The sequence below is a fragment of the Zootoca vivipara genome, chromosome 17 (assembly GCF_963506605.1).
Source record: "Zootoca vivipara chromosome 17, rZooViv1.1, whole genome shotgun sequence".
Lineage (NCBI taxonomy): Eukaryota > Metazoa > Chordata > Lepidosauria > Squamata > Lacertidae > Zootoca > Zootoca vivipara.
This window is the reverse complement of record NC_083292.1, coordinates 20,178,548-20,200,324: the sequence shown is the minus strand read 5'-3', so window position 1 is coordinate 20,200,324 and position 21,777 is coordinate 20,178,548. Positions and strand designations below refer to the sequence as shown.

Below are 21,777 nucleotides of genomic sequence, written 5' to 3'. Positions count from 1 at the left end.
AGAAAGTGCAAGAGAAAAGGTTTTTCTCCCTCTCCGATAACACTGAAACTCAGGGGAATCCCACGAAGCTGAAAGCTGGAAGATTCAGGACAGATTGATTTCATAAAATCATTGCTTGATTGTTGGGTTTAAAAAGCACCTCAAAGCGGTTTACAGAAAGGTAAAATTCATGCCAGCATTTCTAAGAATCTGGGTAGGCTTGTCTAAACAAGAATGTGTTTAGCAGGCGCTGAAAGACAGAAGAAAGGGCTTCTTCGTACAGTACGTAATTGAACTACGGAACTCGTTCCCACAGGAACTTGGATTAGTTAAAAGACTTTTGGACCAATTCATGGAGAAGCGTCTCATTGGCTGGTAGCCATGAACCTATCCTCCACTCCTATGCTTAGCATAAAGGCTGCAACCGGATTCATGGCTTCAAGCGAGAGTTGCCCACCAGTGAAATGTGATCAGAAGCAAAACATGGAGCAAATATGAAGATACTTGGTTGTGTCTAGTGCTAATCCTACTCATTGTAGACTCATTGACATTAATGAACATAACCAACTTAGGTCGAGTAATCTCAATAGTTCTACTCATAGTAAAATTTAGTTGGCTACTACCTTTTCTTGAACTTACCTTAGTTCTTGAACTTAATCCGTTCCGGGAGTCTATTCGACTCTTGAAACCATTCGAAAACCAAGGCACAGTTTCCGATTGGCTGCAGGAGCTTCCTGCACTCAAGCAGAAGCTACGTCTGATGTTCAGCTTCCTAAAAACATCCGCAAACCACAACAGTTCGATTTGTTCAACAACTAAGCCGTTTGGGAACCAAGGTACCACTATATATGTATTTAATACAGAGATATACCAGTACCACCCCACCTTGGTATCTAGCTACCATTCAGTAGCTAGAAGAATACAATCCAGGCACAAGGATTGGCCAGGTCAAAAATAGACGCAGCAGCTGAACAGCATATCAGTAACGTCCACAGTAATTGGAGCACAGCATGTTTTTAAATCGCTGCTGGCTGCTGCCCTGGCTGGCAAAGACCGGTATCTCTCCTCCCTTATTATTAACCTGTAGGTAGAGTTTTAAAACATTCCTGTTCAACCATGCATTTGGTGTCTGAGCGTAATAAAAGTCTCGTTGGATCAGGCCAAAGGTCCATCCTGTTCTCACAGTGGCCAGTCAGATACCTCTTTCGAAACCCACAAGCAGGTCCTGGATGCAGGTCGTTCAGTATACCTGAAGGAGCGTCTCCACCCCTATCGTTCTGTCCAGACACTGAGGTCCAGTACCGAGGGCCTTCTGGCGGTTCCCTCGTTGCGAGAAGCCAAGTTACAGGGAACCAGGCAGAGGACCTTCTTGGTGGTGGCGCCCGCCCTGTGGAACGCCCTCCCATCAGATGTCAAAGAGAAAAACAGCTACTAGATTTTTAGAATACATCTGAAGGCAGCCCTGTTTAGGGAGGCTTTTAATGTTTAATAGATTATTTTATTTCATTTTTCTGTTGGAAGCCACCCAGAGTGGCTGGGGAAACCCAGCCAGATGGGCGGGGTATAAATAATAAATTATTATTATTATTATTATTATTATTATTATTATTATTATTAATTATATAACATCACCTCTCCCCACTTGTGATTCCCAACAACAGAGTACCCTGCCTCCGACAGTGAATGTAGAACACAGCCATCATGGTTATGGGTCATCAATAACTGCATCCTCCAGGAATTTGTCTAATCCTCCTTTAAATGCACTCAATTCGGCAGCAATCCCTGCTTCTTGTCAGAACGAATTCCATAGTTTTAACTATGCACTGTGTGACTAAATCATTCTTTCTGCCGTTCCTGAATCTTCCCACAATCAGCTTTATCAAATGACTCTTGAGTTCTAGTTCTGAGATAGGGAGAAAAACTTTCTCCTGAAATCCATTGTTTCTGAAAACTATGAAATCATAAATTTAGTTCTGAATTAGATAAAAGTATGTTATATAATAGGGATGCGGGTGGCGCTGTGGTCTAAACCACTGAGCCTCTTGGGCTTGCCGATCAGAAGGTCGGCGGTTCGAATTCCTGCAATGGGGTGAGCTCCCGTTGCTCGGTCCCAGCTCCTGCCCACCTAGCAGTTCGAAAGCACGCTAAAAAGTGCAAGTAGAGAAATAGGTATCGCTTCAGCGGGAGGGTAAACGGCATTTCTGTGCGCTGCTCTGGTTCGCCAGAAGCGGCTTTGTCATGCTAGCCACATGACCCGGAAAAACTGTCTGCGGACAAACGCTGGCTCCCTCGGCCTGTAAAGCAAGATGAGTGACTGAACTTAACTGTCAGGGGTCCTTTACCTTTACCTTTTTATGTTATATAATGCAGCAAGAAAAGGGAGGGGAGGAATGGCAACATCATGGGAGAAGGGTGGGAAGTCAGCTTTTAAATTTGAATTACTGTATTTTTCTGTGTATAAGACTATATTTTTCCCTAATTTTTTTCAAGTTTAAAATAAGGGGTCATCTTATACACAGATAGTGCATAGTGCATTTTCTTAATTTCTAGTCCCCAAAAATAAGGGGCGTCTTATACACTGGAAAATATGGTAATTTGAGGTTAATTGGTTAACAATTTTGAAAAATTAATAAAAACTAATGGGCAAAAAATCATTAATATAGTTTGAGGATATTTGGCATATATATATATATATATATATATATATATATATATATATATATATATACAGTATATATATATATATATAAGGTTTTCTTGATTGTAAGAAATGGGAGCAACATTTAGTAGTTAAAATAATAAATGATCCTGCTTTGCTTCAGGGCAGAGAAGTTCAGCTTGCATCCCATGCTATTTATGCCCATGTTATCCCACTGTTTATTTTATTTATACAATCATACAGGGGCGTACCTGGGATCAAAACTAGGGGGGGCAAGAGAGGGGAAGAGAGAGGGAAGGAGGGAGGGAGGGAAGAGAAGGAAGGGAGGAAGGGAGGAAGGAAGGAAGGAAAGAAAGAAAGAAAGAGAAAGAAAGAAAGAAAGAAAGAAAGAAAGAGAAAGAAAAGAAGAGGTGAGAGAGGGAGAGAGAAAAAGGAAGAAAGAAAGAGGGGGGAAGGAAGGATGGAGCTCCCGTCCACCACCACCCCCAGCTCAGGCTGCTCCTCCCCCCTCCCACGTTCCTGTTGCTGGCTGCAGCCGCGGAGGGGGCGGAAACAGCCCGATTTCCATAACCCACAGCGACTTTTCCCCTTCAGTTTTCAGTGTGGGTTATGGTCCGTAAAATACGGTATTTTTATTTTATTTTTTTTGCTTCTGGGGGGGCAGCTGCCCCTCGCTGGGTACGCCCATGCAATCATAGGCCACCCCATATATATATATGGATTAAACAAAATTGCAACAGCAAAATGAATTCATTGCAACAGCAAAATGCCTTCATTGTAGTTTAACAAATCTCTTTTTAAAAAAGCTACGACAGAGAACAAAGGGAAAGAAACTTTACAGGGACAAATCAATTTTTAAAAAGTAAGGGCAAAGGAATAAAACCCCACAGAGCTGAAACTGTATAAAGTCATAACATTATTTAGAAGGCAACAGTAAAAAATTCCCAGCACCCTTAACAAACTACAATTCCCATGATTCTTTGGGGAGAAACCATGACTGTTTAAAGTGGGATGGTACAGCTTTAAATGTATAGTGCAGATGCAGCTAGTGTAGTTGCTACCGGTAATTGTTCTTAAAATTTTACTAGGTAAAATTGCCACTTACCTAGTACATTCTTAAAATGTACTAGGTAAGTGGCGCTCCTCCGCGGACTGTGATTTTGATAATTCCATGCTAGATTTGAAAATGATGCTGGTGCTATATGAATGAAAGATCGCCAAGTAGTCCACTGAGACCCGCCTACAATTTTCAGGTGGTCTGCTTGTTTGAGAACTGCTGCTTTAACGCCCTCCCCGCTCCCCAGCAACATGAAATTATAATAACCAGCTGAGTTAACAAACCAGAATGTGTGGCAAGCTTGATGGAAATTTGTTGCGCTGTGGAATTTCTACACCAAAAAAAAACCCCTCTGTTCTTTGCAGGTAAACATGAAGAACAACAGATGGAAGGCGGAATTGTATCCAAAAACTTTACCAAGAAAATCCAGTAAGTATTTCACAGCTTCATTTCCCAGGGAAATGGGTGGCACATGGTCTAAAGCACTGGGCTTGCCAATCAGAAGGTCAGCGGTTTGAATCTACATGACGAGACGAGCTCATACCTGCCAAGTATCCCGCTGAAAAATGCGGGATCAGCAGCGGCGCGGCACCGGAGGTTGCATAGAAGCTACTTCCGGGGCCAGTCTTCCCGTGTGTGGGCACCAGAAATCGGGCAGAGCGGCACCGGAAGTCACTTCTATGCATGCCAGACGGCCATCTTGGTGGTGGCTGCATGGCAGCGGCCGTCACCAAGATGGCCGCCAGGCATGCATAGAAGCGACCTCCGGTGCCGCTCTGCCCGATTTCCGGTGCCCACACATGGGAAGAGAGGCACCCAAAATAGAGGCTCCCTGGCAGGTAGGAAATCCGGGGGATTTCCGGGATTTTTCTCCATTCGGGACAAACGCCGGCTCCCTCGGCCTGAAAGTGAGATGAGCACCACACCTCATTGCCTTTGACTGGAATTAACCGTCCAGGGGTCCTTTACCTTACCTTGCCAGGGAGCTTCTAAATACGTCTGGGGAAAGTATATCTCTGCCTGGGTCCAGTGCCACCGATCAGCCAAGGTCTCCAGCATCTCCAAAGGGCTCCTCATGACCCAGCTGTGCCACCACTTACCACCCTTCTCACTGGGCACCCAGATTTCATAGATCTATAGGACAGGGCATTTGATTTGGGGCAAATTAAAATGGGGGTGGGTCATGCTGATTGGGTGCTGGAGTTCAACAATGACTTAGCCACGAGTTCGCCAACCCTGAGCCAACTCCAAATCCAGATGTTTGGGATTGCAACTCCCACCAATAGGGTTGCCAGATCTCCAGGACTGACCTGAACTCTCCTGGTTTTTCCTGGCCCCCTCCATGTGGCAGAGAGAGGGCTTGAATCTCCGGCTGGGAATGTACTATGAGTGCCCCTTGCAAGCTTAAGCCTGGCAGAAGCAAGCTACAAATGATTCCATAGACTTTCAGAGGGGTCTGTCCTCCTCCTCCTCCCCTCTCCCAATTAACCTCTGTCTCCAGAGGTCAGTGGTGGGAGAGAGTGCAGAGGAAGAATCACCGGGGCCTGTCACCGTGACATCCCCAGGGACTGCCAGTAGGTCTCAGGTTTGGGCCCTGAAATCTCAGGGTCTGGGATGCTCCTGAACTGACAGCCCTACCCATCAGCCCCAGCCAACATCTGAAGGGCACAAAATTAGTGGAAACCTGTTTTTAACAGAAAATAAATAAATAAATGGTTGCCTTTAGGTTAACTTCTCTGAACACTAGTTTGATCGGGGTCAGCTGTTAGGGATGCTGAATGCATCGTATGCTGCGGAGGCCAACCTGCCCTGGATTTCAAGGATGTGTGCTCCCTGCCTTGAACCGACATTCAGGCTTTCCCCTTCCCCGCTTGGCAGGATTTTTATTACAGAATCAGCTCACCAGGCAAGCAGATTGAAAGCCTCTCCTTCCTTCTCACTTGCTCGCTGACTCTTTGACCTCTGCCCATCACGCTCCTGGAACCTTTTCCTGTAAAGATGATACAGGGCTCTCTGGGTGCCAGTAAGGCTGGAGCAATGTTGACCTTTCCTCCCCGGAGTGACAGCAGCGTGGTCACTCTCATGGCTATCTTGTGCTGATGCTCAGAGCTGATAGGCATTTTGAGGAACACCCAGGCTGTCCGGAGACAGAGGTTAATTGGGAGAGGGGAGGAGGGGGACAGACCCCTCAGAACTCTAGAGTAGGGGCGTTCTGCACATTCATGGAAATCCTTGGGTGTTCCCCACCCCTCACAGGACAGGGTGGCATTTGGCCAGAGCTCCACCACTGTGGGGCAGTGGATCCCAAAGCAGGTGGCACTGCCCCCTGGGCAGTGGGGGTTACCTTAGGGCAGGCATGTCAAACCTGCGGCCCTCCAGATATTTTGGCCTACAACTCCCATGATCCCTAGCTAGCAGGACCAGTGGTTGGGGAAGATGGGAATTGTAGTCCAAAACATCTGGAGGGCCGCAGGTTTGACATGCCTGCCTTAGGGGGTGCTAAAAAGTCAGAGGGCAGCAGCAGGGAGGTGCCAAAGGTATAAATGGCCATCAGATTCTTTGGGGGGGGGAGCTAGGGTTGCCAGACTCAATAGAGGACAGGACTTCTGTGCCTTTAATTGCCCTGCTCTCTTTTGAGTCTGGAAACCTTAAAGAGAAACCAGCAGACCCTTTGCTTGGAAATTAAGGTTTAAGGTTTCCAGACTCAAAAGAGAGCAGGGCAATTAAAGGCACAGAAGTCCTGTCCTCTATTGAGTCTGGCAACCCTAGGGGGAAGCTGTGGCTGTTTGGAGTGGTACGATACCACTTTAAATGTACGGTGCAGAAGAGGCCTCCGTGTAGATAACACTGAGCCACATGGATTTCCCGGGAGCCTTTGCGGGAAGCCTAGATTGCTTAAAGTTGTATCATACTGCTTTCAATGGATGGTTCGGGTAGGGCTTTGAGCTCAGTCCTGGAGTTGCTCTGCAAAGTTGTTTCTTGATGTCTATTTTAGAATCTATGCCTCATCATGCTCTCGGGCCCTCGTTGTTTACTTTTAAGCGATGAGTCATGCTCCGGAACTTTCCCTGCCATTAAGAAAAAAAATAACAGCAGGGGACTGCAGGTCACAAAGGGTAGAAGAGTCTTCTCCAGGTTTACCATCTCGCTGAGAACCCAACTAGGCCATGGCTGGCCTGTCTCTTGAGTTTCACAAGAGCTCCTTATTTGGGAATGCTTCTTTCCTGCTTGCAACGCCAAAGCTTCCTTTGATGTGCTTGTACTCAGCTTAAACGAAGGCATCTGGCCAAACCAGTTGCCAAAGAATTTGCACAGATTTAACACAAAGCCTGTATTACAATACAACACCCCTTTAAAAAAAATAATAAGGGGGGGAAGCAAGAAAAGCGAGCATAATCCCTCTCCTAAGCCTTTTCCCTTCTAAACTTTCCCCCCTTTATGAATACACACCAGAAATTTAAAAGATGTTTAAAACACATAGCTTCCTTCACAGAATCCTGGGAGGTGTAGCTTTTACCCCATTGCATAGCTACAATTCCCAACATTCTTAACTACAGTTCCCAGGATCTTTCTTTTGTGGGTGGGTGGGGAATCGTGTCCTTTCAGTGTAGGGTGTGTACCCTGTTTACATTTAAGGCCAAATGATTAGCTACCAGAGATGCCTGATTCATTCATTGTTAGTTGTGTGGGTTAGTGGGAAGAGTGTCAGACCAGGGAGACCAAGGTTCAAATCCCTCACCCAGCCTAGCCCTACCTCTCAGGGTTGTTGCGGGGTTTAGACGAGGAGAACCATGTACACCGCCTTGAGCTCCTCAGAGAAAGAGGTGGGAAATAAGAAAATTAATTATTAGAATTGATATGCCGCCTTCAGATTACAGGTAGGTAGCCGTGTTGGTCTGACGTAGTCGAAACAAAATAAATAAAAAATTCCTTCCAGCAGCACCTTAAAGACCAACTAAGTTTTTTATTTCGGTATAAGCTTTTGTGTGCTCTGAAGAAGTGTGCATGCACACGAAAGCTCATACCAAAATAAAAAAAAACTTAGTTGGTCTTTAAGGTGCTGCTGGAAGGAATTTTTTTTATTTTGTTTTGCCTTCAGATTGTTTATCTGTTTGACGTCTGGTGAGAGGGCGTTCCACAGGGCGGGCGCCACTACCGAGAAGGCCCTGTTACCGTACTTAGTTCCCAGTGACATCACTTCTCGCAGTGAGGGAACCACCAGAAGGCCCTCAGAGATGGATCTCGGTGTCTGGGCTGAATGATAATGTGTGTGTTATTTATGAATCATTATGTTCCCTCACTAGGCTTCCTGGAGAAGTGGATCCCGTCACAGTTTTTGCATCCTTGTCACCAGAGGGGCTGCTGATCATCGAGGCTCCTCAAATACCTCCTTACATCCAGTATGGAGACGGCAGCTATGGTAATGAAATACCTCTGGAGAACCAAGAAGCAACTTGCGCCTGAAGGATGGCCCATCTAGAAGTTCCCAGCTCCCTTCATCCCTACGCCCTGTTTCTCGCTCTACATGCAATTGCCACTTGATGTTGTACATTTTTTTTTCTTATAAAGAGCATTCTTTCCTCCTCAAAACATTCTGCTGCTTCCTCCCAGTATTCCAATCAGATCAGTGTGTGGCTTTCGTATCAGTAGCCTTTTAAAATCACATGACCCAGGTCCTTGCCATGAGCAGGGAATCTTTACTTTCCAGCCCAAGGGCCACATTCCCCTCTACTAGGCAGCCACATGTCAGTGTTAGGCGGGGCAAGAAATGCAAATTTTACCCTTGTGTGGCCAGATAGTTTCTACACACATAGGCACGCAAACACCCCTCCCCTCCCCTCCCTCCATCTAGACAAGCAAAATGGCATTATCGGGGTTCAAGGGCACTTTTCAACCAGTGAAAAGCACTCAAGGAGAATGCGAAACAGGGACAACGAGGGGCATGCCCTGGGGAGAGCCCCAAAGGCCACATAGAGAGAGGTTCGGAGGCCAGAATTGGCCCCCAGACCTGAGGCTCCCCACCTCCGTGCCAGAGGGATTCATTCCAGAAGTCTTGTCACCATCTGAGATGCAACCTCTGGGATGTTTCTCAGAGGAAGGTGAGAGGTGGCGGTCAACTTCTAAAACCATGGTGGTTATATTATAAAAAATTGCCCCAGCTGCACTGTGGGCGGCTTCCAACATAATAAAAACACAGCAGAACATCAGACATAAAAAAACTTCCCGATACAGGGCCGCCTTCAGATGTCTTCAGAACTTTGTGCGGTTATTTATCTGTTTGGCATCTGAAGGGAGGGCAGTTCAGATCGTTTGGCGCCTGGGTGAGCTCCAACTGCCGTGTGCATTTCCCACGATTCCTAGCAACTGTGATGTGTTGGGGCATTGTGGGACACTAAAATGGTGGCTCCCACTGACCCAGCTTGCAAGCACTCACTCACTCAGGTTGTGTCACGGGCTAGAGGGGGTGGTGGGAGTGGGCCTTTTCTCAGGTGCTGAGACCTTCTTAGCTTCCCCCAGGTGATGCCCAACCTTCCCTGAATCTCTACTACATCAGCCCACCAACTTCCCAAGGCTGTCCAGGTGTTCCACAGGTTGAGGAGGCAACAAGCTCGATGACACTTGAAATTCCTTCAGCTTGAAGAGGGCAGGGGCCCTATGGCAGTCATCGGTCCTTCCCTTGGGGAGGGGCAGGGCAGAGGTATACGGGCTCATTTGCCATCTAGCCTTCACTTTGCATGCAGAAGGTCGCAGGGTCAATCCCCCTTTGGCACCCCCATGTAGGACTGAGAGAGATTCTGTGCTTGAAACCCTGGACTCAGCTGCCACTCAGTATGGAAAATACTGAGCAAGATAGACCAATAGGTCTGACTCTGTATGTTAAAGTTGCAGCAGAACTTGTCTAAGTCCAACCGCCTTTACTCCAGCAGTTGGAGTAACTCTGCTCAGTTAAGCTGCACAGTCTTCCTGGTGCCACAGTTAACTGAGGTCTTTCTCCCTGCTTGAAAGCTGCCGGCTTGTGTGCCCATGGTCCAGGGCATCCCTCCTATGGCTCGTATGCTAAGATTAGATGTAGTCCCCTTGCCTGGATGAAATCATACAGAAGTGTAGGGTCAGAAATCACTCTCGAACAGCCCGTCTATTGAGTATCCATCCTGCTTTTTATTTGCACAAAGCTTGTGTGGAGGTTATACAACATCCATCATTCATTGAGAAACCATGCTGATCTGTTTGCCAGGCAAACGATGCTGATTCAAGCAGCTGTTATACCCACTTTCCCAGTGCCTTTCCCCATCACTTTCCTTCCTGCAAAACATCCATTAGTTTGGTTTGGTTTAGAAGCAGGTTTGTTGTGCAAACATCACCCAATCCTCTTTTTATTGGCATCACCTGAATTTGCCAGGATGTGACTGAATCCCACACCCTGTTAAATGTGATGCTCTGGGAGCCACCAGACAGGTAAATGTCACAGAGTGTCAGAAAACCCGGCTCTCCTCTGTGTCACGTTCTGAGCTATTCACTGCAATCGAGCGCTGTTCTTGGGCCCTTTGAACCATGGGCTGCTCCGGGAGGTTCACCAACACACCCACCCCTGATTTTGCACTAAAGTTGTCCCTCTGGGTTGCCGTAATCCACCAAAGTTTATGAGTCTACCTAGAGCGTCAATGTCTAACTACTGAATAAGACTGAGAACGCCTTGGTCCTTGAGAGACATGGAGTCCTCAGTGCGCTGGTCTTTATCCCGTTCCCTGCCAGATTCTCATGATTATTGCTTGTTCTCTCAAGGGCTGTTCTTGCATTGGGCCAGGCCAGGCCAAGCCAGTCTTACAGAAACTTGGGATTGCAACAACACCTTATCAACTAATCCTTTTTATAGAAACACTCCCTAGTTGCAAATTAACGCCTGGGGTTGTAGGCCATGCTAATCCCACTCAGAGTAGACCCATTCAAAATAATAACCATGGATAGCTTGGGTCTGTTCATTTCAATGGGCCTACTTTCTGCAAGATTTAATTGGGTGCAACCGCCTCTATGACCCCAGGTTTTATCAAGGTCTTACAAGCCATGCTCCAGCATTTTGTATCTGTATGTGGAACGTAGCAACAAGTCGTTTGTCATTAATATAATTTTGGTGTATGTGAGATATTTATGACAGTAGGAATAGATAGGTTAAATGTTGGGTATTCTCTGCCTTTAGGAAGCTTTTCCTGCTTTCATTTTTTAATTAAAGGCAATCCAACTCCCCATAAAGTTGATGTGAACCGCAAGATTAGCTACTTTTGAGTGGGGTGGGTACGTTCTAGACCTGCAGGATGTCATTAGTCTGAAAATACTTAAACATGTGAAATTATGCCCTTGTTTGGAGCAATGTCCTTTTTTTTCCTCTTCCAAATAAGACTTGTGCTTTTATTGAACAATAAACCCAAAATGAAGTTTTTAGTTGTGTGTACATGTATATCTGCTACATTCTAGATTGTTCCATTCATGGCTGGCTAAGGCTGATTGTAATCCAGAACAACTGGGTTTTATACCTGACCAAATACATCTCTTTTTACACCTCACCCTCGGCTATCCCCCCACAGCTCACCCCAAGCCCCATTCCCTTTTAAAAGGAGGGGATAGGTGCTTTAAAGCAGCGTTTCTCAACCGCTGTTCCGCGGCACACTAGTGTGCCGCGAGACGCTGGCTGGTGTGCCGCGACGTGCGGCAATGAGAAGGGCGATTTGCTTTGTCACGTGCCTGGCGGCCGCCAATACACAACACTGACCCGCCGGAAAGCAATATTTCTCCTCCTCTTTCCCAAAGCTCAGTGCAAACGAGCCTGGCGGCCGCCAATACACAACACTGACCCGCCAGAAAGCAGTATTTGGCAAGTGTTTCTTACAGTCATAATTATAATATAGGGCTGCACAGAGTTAAATTTTTTAACTTTTTTAATGGTGGTGTACCTCGTGATTTTTTTCACGGAACAAGTGTGCCGTGGCCCAAAAAAGGTTGAGAAACACTGCTTTAAAGAGCGGTTTGCCAAACTGCTCTCTGAAGCACCTCAACCCCTCCATTAAACAACTCTTCTGGGCTGGCTGCCCCCCCATGCTGCTTGTTCACTCACTTGCCTGCCATTCAGTGCAGTTAGTGGGGCCACCTATTGATGGCCATGTGAACTGCAGTGTGACGATAGCCTTACATTTATATGTATATAGGAAGGCACATAAGCTGAAGTTATATCTTTTTGGCACATATGTATGACATTGTATATAACTTCTGCTTATGTGCCTTGTTGTTGTTTAGTCGTTTAGTCGTGTCCGACTCTTTGTGACCCCTGGCGTCAGGGGCGTAGCCAGGATGAAAATCAGGGGGGGCAGGGGCGGGGAGCAAGGGGCGGGGCCAGGGGCGGGGCCAAGGGGCGGGGGCGGGGCCACATCGGAGCAGCCCGAAATCGGGCTGCTCCGACTCCCTCCTCCCCCTCCGCGATAGGAAGGGACGAGGGGGAGCCAGGATCAACCCGAAATCGGGCTGCTCCGACTCCCTCCTCCCCCTCCGCGATAGGAAGGGACGAGGGGGAGCCAGGATCAGCCCGAAATCGGGCTGCTCCGACTCCCTCCTCCCCCTCCACGATCGGAAGGGACGAGGGGGAGCCAGGATCAGCCCGAAATCGGGCTGCTCCGACTCCCTCCTCCCCCTCCGCGATAGGAAGGGACGAGGGGGAGCCAGGATCAGCCCGAAATCGGGCTGCTCCGACTCCCTCCTCCCCCTCCACGATCGGGACGAGGGGGAGCCAGGATCAGCCCGAAATCGGGCTGCTCCGATCCCCTCCTCCCCCTCTGCAATCGCTGGGGCAGGTGGAGGGAAAGCCCCAGAGCCGCGCAAAGCGGTTGCCTGGCTTTCCCTCCGCCCGCCCCACAGCCAGCCGGCTAGAAGGGACGTCTCCCTTCTCCCTTGCTGGCTGTGGGGCGGAGGGAGGGAAAGCCAGCCAAACGCTTTGCGCGGCTCTGGTGCTTTCCCGCCGCCCGCCCCACAGCCAGCCAGGGAGAAGGGAGACGGCACCGGGCGGGCAGTGGGGCAGGCTGGCCAGTGGCCCTGCTTCTAGGGGGGGCAATTGCCCCCTCCTGCCCCCCCATGCCTACGCCCATGCCTGGCGTGCTCTGGTCCATGGGGTCACGGAGAGTCGGACACGACTAAACAACAACAACAAGGCACATAAGCAGAAGTTATATCTAGGACATTGTACAAATAAACATATTATTTATCTGTTATGAAGCCCCTCCATAGATGAATGTGAGTGGCCAGAGTGGGGGCATTGATCTTATTGCCAGATTAATAAAGGAAGGCAAATTGTATCAAATCGGGCATGTTTGACCTGCCTTATCACCTCTCCCCGTGTCTTGTTGGATGCTCTGAAAGTGCTCTCTCCCATACCTTTCTAGCCATAGCCCAGGCATCCCCAAACTTTGGCCCTCCAGATGTTTTGGACTACAGTTCCCATCATCCCTGACCACTGGTTCTGTTAGCTAGGGATCATGGGAGTTGTAGGCCACAACATCTGGAGGGCCGCAGTTTGGGGGTGCCTGCCATAGCCACTCCTGTTGAACAAACTGCAATGCCTCTGACCAACAGGCAGCAATCAAACAGGTGCCCCATTGTTACAGTTCCATAGTGGGGAGGGAAATGTGGGGGAGGAGGAGTATTTGCTTATTTCTTTCCGCAGCTGTTAAAATTGCCAAGCCGCCTTCTTCAGGAAACGTGAGCAATCGCATTTATGAAGATTCCTAATTTATATGGGTTGCGGCAACCCTGCGATCCAAGGGTGTGTGTGTTGAGAATAGAGCGCCTCTCTCTTTAATCAAGGCTTTATTGAGCTTTTAATCTTCAGATAAAAACCGGATCCTACTGGGATATGTTCTTGGAGCATGTCTAATGAATACAGCTGTACAATTGTGGGTTTCTGAGTCCTGGACTGCGACCAGAATTATAGGATGCAATAGCGTGGCCTCAAAAGATGTAATGTATCATTATGGAAAACCATGAACTGTGAAATTCAGACCACCTGTAAAAAGCCTTACCAGTTCCCTCTCTGGCAGACAACAATGCCATCTATTGTTGTCCCATTTGCAACAGATTTAGAAATCACTGCTCCATTCAGCTCAGCATTCTTACATTTCCATGAGTGTAAATACTATATTATTATTATTATTATTATTATTATTATTATTATTATTATTATTACCATTTGTATGTGGTGCAGTGGTTAGAGAGTTGGACTAGGGCCTGTAAGAGACTAGGGTTCAAATTCCGGCACAGACATGAAGCTCATTGCATGACCTTGGACCTATCACTGTCTCTCAGCCTAAACTACTTCACAGGATTGTTACAAAAGGCCCCATTCTAGTGTTGCCCTTATCCCCACCTCCCTGGGAGAAAAGTCTCAGATATATTGCATATATATCAGGCATATTATATTTATTTTTATTCAATGAAATTTGTATACTGCTTACTCAAGTATATTTGTATACTGCTTGAATAATTTAAAAAGACAACTGTTTACAAAGCAGTTTACAAAGGACTACAGACTATATTAAAAATACCAATATATATTCAAAACAAATTAACATCATTAAAATCAGCAATCTTAAAACCATTATTTGTTGTTGTTGTTTTTTAAAAAATAACTCTTAAAATTACATGCCTGGGTAGGTTTGCTGAAACAAAAATGATTTTTCTGCCAAAAACAGAAAAGACACCTGCCTAATATCAATGAGCGGAGAGTTCCATAGAGTAATCAGCCGCACTGAAGGATCGATTCCTTGCAAGCATGGAATGAACATGATGTGACAGTGTCAGTTCTGCATATTGAATTGGCTGAACGGGCACGTATAGGATAAGGCCGTCCTTGAACTAAGCTGGAATAGCAGGGGTTGCGACTACAACTCCCATCCACCTGACCATCGGCCACACTGGGACTGATGGGAGTAGGAACACACCACGTCGGTTATGAGCTGAGTCTGCTGAGTCAACGTCTCTCTTGAGTTCTGCCTGATGTTGAGTTTGGGCTGATGTTGGAAGCCAAGAGACACACAGACATGTCTCTGGGCCCAAAGCTGTTGCTTGAGGCTTCCCTGGAAACCTAACGGGAAAGCAAGATCTGTTGGGGTGCTAGTGATGGGAGCCCTTCTGTCCTATGCTCAGGTTGTATGTGTCCTGAGTCGCTTCCAATACTTTGAGTCCTGTATGTAGAGAAGCATAGAATTTAAGAAAGTTCTTCATAAGGCAATGACCTTATCTGGCCACTTAGGTGTCCTCATCAACATACCAAAAGAATGAACCAGGTTGCAAGCGCTACAACTCCAGAACGGGGCCCTCCTGGCTCTGCCCAAACCTTACCTAGCTGCTCTAGGTACCGTGTTTCTCATAAAATAAGACGTACCTACAAAATAAGCCATGGCAGGATTTTCATGAGTTGACTAAATATAAGACATACCCCAAAAATAAGCCGTACCGGGTAGTGGTGGGAGCTGGTCTGGATGGCGCCAAGGAAGAGGAAAAGGAAGATGCCTGTCCGTGCCAGGAACCGGATGTGCAGCGTGTGCCACATGGAGCCCCGGCCGAGCGGGAGCCGGCAAAAGCTGCAGCACACGCCGCGCCGAGCCCCGACCAAGCAGGACCTGGCGAGAGTCGCAGCACGTGCTGCGCCAAGCCCCAACCCAGCGGGACCTGGTGAGAGCCGCAGCGCGCACCGCGCCGAGCCCCGACTGAGCAGGAGCCGGCAAGAGCCGCAGCGCGCGCCGCGCCAAGCCCCAACCAAGCGGGAGCCAGCAAGAGCTGCAGCGCACGCCGCACCCCGACTGAGCGGGAGCCGGCAAGAGCGGCAGTGCGCCGAGCCAGTGGGACCCAGCATCAGCAACGCCGGCCATGGCAGGAGGAGGCAAGCGCCCAGAACCATACGGTATTTACCGGTAATAAAAAAAAATAAGACACCCCCCCCAAAAAAAATAAGCCATAGGCTTATTTTCTTGAGTAAAATAAATATAAGACTGTGTCTTATTTAAGGAGAAACACGGTAGGTGTCCTTTTTCTATGTTTTCTGGGTTTTCCTAAATAAAAAGCTCAACGATTTTGAAAAATGGCAAACCTACCGGTATATGAGAGAGCTGAGCTGGAACCAGGCTGGGAGCTGGAGGCACAGGGACTTGCTTGCTCTGGGCTGGACCCAAAGCTGTGACGAATGGAGACGCAAGAACTTTGGGGTATGAGCTCCTCTATCTTAAGTTGTAAATATGTGTAAATAAAAACTGCATGTCCTAAAGACATCACAATTTTTGCTGACCTTCATCCCAAGGAAACAAACATGGAACCCCTGGCAACTTTCACCACTGGAGATTGGGGCAGCTTGTAACAATAGAATCTGAATCATAGAATCATAGATTGTAGAGTTGGAAGGGACCCTGAGGGTCATTGAGTCTGTTATAAGAAAAAAACACCTCCTTTTCGCCTTATGGGGTACCCAAGAGCCCGTATAGAGTCCTTATGTAGGTTCTCTGTCGGTAGGAGAAAAAACCAGAGAATACAGTGGTACCTCCCAAGACGCATGCCCTGCAAGAGAAATTTTTTGCAAGACGAATGCGTCTTGCGATCTGATGGTGACTCACAAGACGAATTCATTTTGCGAAAAATTCATCTTGCGAATCGCGGTTTCCCATAGGAATGCATTGAAATTTAATTAATGCGTTCCTGTGGGCAAAAAAAGAAATTTCAATGCATTCCTATGGGAAACCGCGATTCGCAAGACAAATTTTTCACAAAACGAATTGACTCGCGGATCGAATTAAATTCGTCTTGCGAGGCACCACTGTATTGAGAAGCAAAGCAGCTAGTAAGCCTGATCTTTACTAAACTGTTGCAACAGGGTCCCCCACTCACCCCAAGCAGGAGGGAGGAGAGGAACCCCAAACATTGGTGTGCAAGCTCTTATACAGACTTTTGAAATTGCCTACCCTGTAGCTCAAGACCACCCAAAAAAAAACATCATACATACATCACAGGAAGAGGTGGTCCCCAGCAGAAATTTGAGTGTGTTGCTTCTCTCCTATCTGCCAGGATACCTGATAATGCCTTACTTGGTTGCATTTTCTGGGTAGCCTGGCCATTCCTTTGATATAGTGAATACTTTAGTTCCTGAATCTCTTACTTATTGATAGTTTGCTCAGCTTAACAGACACTTGCCAGACTGTATTTGCAGGGAGCTGTAAGCCCCTGCAATCCAAAGACAATTGGAAAGCTTTTCCCATTTCCTTCCTCCTTGCAGAGAAATATTTGAGGTCATTTTGGGAGAGTCAAAATGGCTTCAGGATTGTTCTCCTGTTCGAAAGCACGTCAAAGTGCAAATAGGTACCGCTCCGGCGGGAAGGTAAACGACGTTTCCATGTGCTGCTCTGGTTCGCCAGAAGCGGCTTTGTCATGCTGGCCACATGACCTGGAAGCTATACGCCGGCTCCCTCGGCCAATAACGCGAGATGAGCGTGCAACCCCAGAGTCGGTCACGACTGGACCTAATGGTCAGGGGTCCCTTTACCTTTATTGTGTGTGTGTGCGTTTGTGTGTGTGTGTGTGTGTAGGACCTTAGAATTTCTATAACAAGTCCAACCTCCTGCAATGCATAAATGAATATAAAGCTGTCCCATATGGGGATCGAACTCTCAAACCTTGGCGCTCTCAGCACCACGCTCAAACCACCTGAGCGTACTAGCGCCCTACTTTCCGGTTCACTTTTGGTTGGGCTGCCTACTGCATAGAAAAGGAGTCAGCTCCTCTAGGAGTGGGAAGAGGGCATCTGAGGTCATTCCTCCGCTTGCAGTCTCTAGCAACAAAGAGGCTTTTTGAGCTGCGCTCTTTGCCCTCACCCAGGCTGTTCGATAACGCTTTCAAATACTTAGAGCCGCAAGAGGAGGGGAAGATAATGGCCGCTGAGCCAACTGTATTACATTTTATGGTTCCGTAGCAATTACGCTGCTTTTTATGGTGTCATAACATATTACGCTTTATGGCTTAATATCCACTTTAATACGGAGATGCCGGCACTCAGAATTTTAAAGAGGGGAGCCTGCTCCCATCTGGAAGGGGGAAACGGGCTCCCGACAGGATGGAACAGGAGAGGGCGATTGCAAACTGAGATGGGCAATTACTCTTTATGGTGACGCCTTCGTTCTGCACTCCCTTCTTGGCCAAACATGCCACCACAAAGAAGGAAACCATGCTGATGGCATCTGTTGCGTTCAAATCGAAGATCCTCCTCGGTAAGGCCAGGAGACATTGCTTTCCACCATGTTTGGAAAAGCAAACTTTTTACCATGCACGCATTTCCTCTGTGCAGAATAACCTCTGCAATTCACTTGAAAGAGGGACAGAGAGCATATGCCTCCCCGCTAGACAGCCAGTGTGTTGTGATGGTTAGTGTTGTGTTGGACAATGACCTGGGAGACCAGGGGTTCAAATTCCCGCTTGAGCTTGACGCGCACTGGGTGTGACCTAGGGACAGTCAGCATCTCTTAGCCTAACCAACTCACAGGGTTGTTGTGAGGAAGAAATAGGGATGGGAGGAGAGCCGTCTGTCATGAATGTTTAACCTGAGATTCCTGCATTGCAGGGGTCAGACTTGATGACCCCTGGGGTCTCTTCCAACTCTACAATTCTATGAAAGGTTGTATATGCACTGCTTTTTTTCTGGGGGGACACGGGGGTATGCGTACCCCTAAACATTTTGTGAATCTAAGTTTGGCCTCATTGAGGGGCAGTATTTCAATACGAGGAGGAAAATGAGAGTACCCCTAAACATTTTTTAAGAAAAAAAAAGCACTGGGTATACGTTGAAATAAGAAAATGGGGGGGCCCTTCAAGGAGTTCAGCTCCTTAAGGAAGACTGGACCTTCGGAGAGAGCGTCCCTTTTAAGGCTCAAACCGGTCGGGAAATGAACAGAGACCAGCCCAGGAGACCAGCAAAGCAGCTATAAGCTGTTGCAACTGAGTGCTCCCTCCACATATAGGAGAGAGGAGGAGGACCTAGGACAAACCCATCAAAAGTGATGTTCATGCTTGCAAACCCATAAAAGTGATGTTCATGGTTCCCTCCCCTCCCCTCATTTAATTGGCTAAGAGACAATGATTGGCCCAAGGACACCCAGCGAGCTTCTTGGCCGACTGCGCATTTGAACCCTGCTCTCCCAGCTCCTAGTCCGACACTCTAACTACTACACCACAGCAAGTAGCCTTGTGGGGTTTCAATGACGCACACATTTATCAGGGCATGGGGCAGAGTATGCAGTTGTACAGACCCACTCCCCTTCCCTGAGATGTTTCCAAGGAGCAAATTGAAGCCTTCAATAGTTCCTAAACACTCACCCGAGAAAGAACCAAGTGGCTCAGCAGACAAACGGAGGCCAGGAAATTAAATTTCTCCCAAAGTTTCATCAGAAAGCTTTGCTTCAAAAGAGCCAAGCCCAATTTCAACCCCCTTCCCTCCTCTCCTCTCCTCTCCTCTCTCATCCCTCTTTACCTCTCACCTCCTTTCCCTCCCTTTACACATGCAATTTGATTAATCCATAAGGATTAACCTCTCTTTAACTCCCTGATTAGCTGCATTTTAAAACTCAATTTGTTTTCCTTTTTCATCAAGACCCGCAATTTACATCGATATAGACATACTGCAATCTTTCAGAAATCAGTGCAAACTCTGGAGAGGCGTGACTGGAATCTCAATGGCATCTCGCATGCTATCAGGTTTTTCTTCTTTTTTGTCCAAGGGTGGAGAAGCCTTTTTTCAGCTTGAGGGTCTCAATCCTACTAAGGCAGCCTTCCCAGGTCCACAGGCCAGAGGTGAGCAAAGCCAGAGGCACAAGGGGACAGAGATACTGTACCTCTGTCCAGTAGTAGTTGCAGGCGAACCCCTCTCAATTCTACATCCAGGCAAGCAAGCGGGTATGGCCCCACAACCAGACCACACAGTTAAAGCACATGAAGCACATAAAGCCATAGCTGCCAAGACTCCCATATTCCCCGGGAAACCCCCGTTTTTCCAGCTGTTCCCAGCCAAAAAAACGGATTTTTTTGTTTTCCCCCGGTTTATTCTGGCACAGCGGCCATTTTGGAACTGGGTGGAGCATGCTCAGAAGCGACTTTTGATGCTGCTCTGCCCAGTTCCAAAATTGCTGCAGCGCGACTTCTGGTGCGGCAGCCATTTTGGAACTGGGCAAAGCAGCATCGTCACTTCTGAGCATGCCCCACCCAGTTCCAAAATGGCGGCAGCGCTACTTCCGGTCTGGTACTTCCGGTCCGATCCCTTATTTTTCAAGAAGGAACTTGGCAGGTATGCATAAAGCACATGAGGAGGGCTTTGGTCATGCTGATTGTGGTGCTTAACTAGTCAACCAAAGGCCTTGCCTAGACAAAGGGACTGATTTGGCAAGCTTCCTCTTACGCATCCAGAGAATTGTAGAGTTGAAAGGGACCATAAGTGTCATCTAGTCCAACCTCCTGCAGTGCAGGAATTTATTGCCCAACGTAGGGCTCGAACCCACGAGCCGGAGATTAAGATAATCATGCTCTACCAACTGAGCTATCCCGAGTTCCTTACGTTCTACCCCCATGGATACAGGAGCCGAAAAACTGGAAGAGACTCTGGTCATTATCCAGACTGCCTCCCGAAACCCCAACATCACGATTCCTCTTGCAACAGCAGCAATTCTTCTCAAGTGAGGGCACAGCATTTGCAGTGCCCTTAGATAACAGGAGTCCACGGCAGGACTTGCTTTTGATTACACTGCCACCTGCCCTGACGACGACCGATCATCCTTGCCAGTCAACAAAACAAACAAGCCCTGGTACCTAGGAGGCAGGGTAGGGAGGTTCTGCAGCAGGGGTGACGTATGGATCAGATATGCCCGGGGTTGCTGAGGAAATGCCAATTGGCACCCAGTTCCACAGTGAGGCAGCCTGCATGACACACTCTCTCCCCCCCCTCTCTCCCTCTCCATTTTCCATTGCAGAAAACAAATATTTTTACATCAAATTCCAGTACCCAGTTTCGACCCCCTCCCCACTTTCTGCGGTTGCTTGTTTTATTTTCACTGCATATCCAAGTTAAACCTAATTACTATTTATCCAGTATTGTCAAAACTAGTTTTGTTTCACTGCACGTCTTTATATTAATCCAGCTAATGGTTTAATCTGTTTACAAGAACTTTTTAGATATTTAATAAATGATTTCCACTCTAAATTAAAAACTCTGTCTTCTTGGTTCCTTTTTCTTCCAGTAAGTTCTGCCACTTCTGCATACTCCAACCATTTTTGCTGCCATTCCTCTTTGGTTGCAACGTTATCTTCTATCCGCCCCTGGGCATAAATCATTCAGGTCTCCGTGGTTGACCTGAATAAATTTTTGTATCGTTTGTATCTACCCCTATTATTCCCAACCAAAAAAAGCCTCTGGTTGTATCTACCCCTATTATTCCCAACCCAATTGTATCTACCCCTATTAAGGTAAAGGTAAAGGGACCCCTGACCATTAGGTCCAGTCGTGGCCGACACTGGGGTTGCGCGCTCATCTCACATTAATGGCCGAGGAAGCCGGCGTATAGTTTCCAGGTCATGTGGCCAGCATGACAAAGCCACTTCTGGCAAACCAGAGCAGCACACGGAAACGGCGTTTACCTTCCCGCTGTAGCGGTTCCTATTTATCTACTTGCATTTTGATGTGCTTTTGAACTGCTAGGTTGGCAGGAGCTGGGACCGAGCAACGGGAGCTCACCCCGTCGCAGGGATTCGAACCGCCGACCTTCTGATCAGCAAGCCCTAGGCTCAGTGGTTTAACCCACAGAGCCACCTGGATCCCCCTATCTACCCCTATTAAAAAGGGACCCCTGGCCATTAGGTCCAGTCGTGACCGACTCTGGGGTTGTGCGCTCATCTCGCATTATTGGCCGAGGGAGCCGGCGTATAGCTTCCAGGTCATGTGGCCAAAATGACAAAGCCGCTTCTGGCACACCAGAGCAGCACATGGAAACGCCGTTTACCTTCCCGCTGTAGCGGTTCCTATTTA

At 47.6% G+C, this 21,777-nt stretch overlaps 1 protein-coding gene across 2 annotated transcripts in view; it reads left to right on the top strand.

Annotated features, from left to right (window-relative positions):
- Positions 1 to 11,130, top strand: part of HSPB8 (heat shock protein family B (small) member 8) — a 29,289-nt gene extending 18,159 nt beyond the window's left edge. For both annotated transcript variants that reach the window (XM_035098141.2, XM_035098142.2), the window contains exons 3-4: positions 4,061 to 4,124; positions 8,000 to 11,130. In XM_035098141.2, the coding sequence (XP_034954032.2) occupies positions 4,061 to 4,124; positions 8,000 to 8,159 (224 nt within the window). In that variant the 3' untranslated portion in view covers positions 8,160 to 11,130. The remainder of the gene's footprint in view (positions 1 to 4,060; positions 4,125 to 7,999) is intronic.
- The last annotated feature ends 10,647 nt before the right edge of the window (positions 11,131 to 21,777 follow it).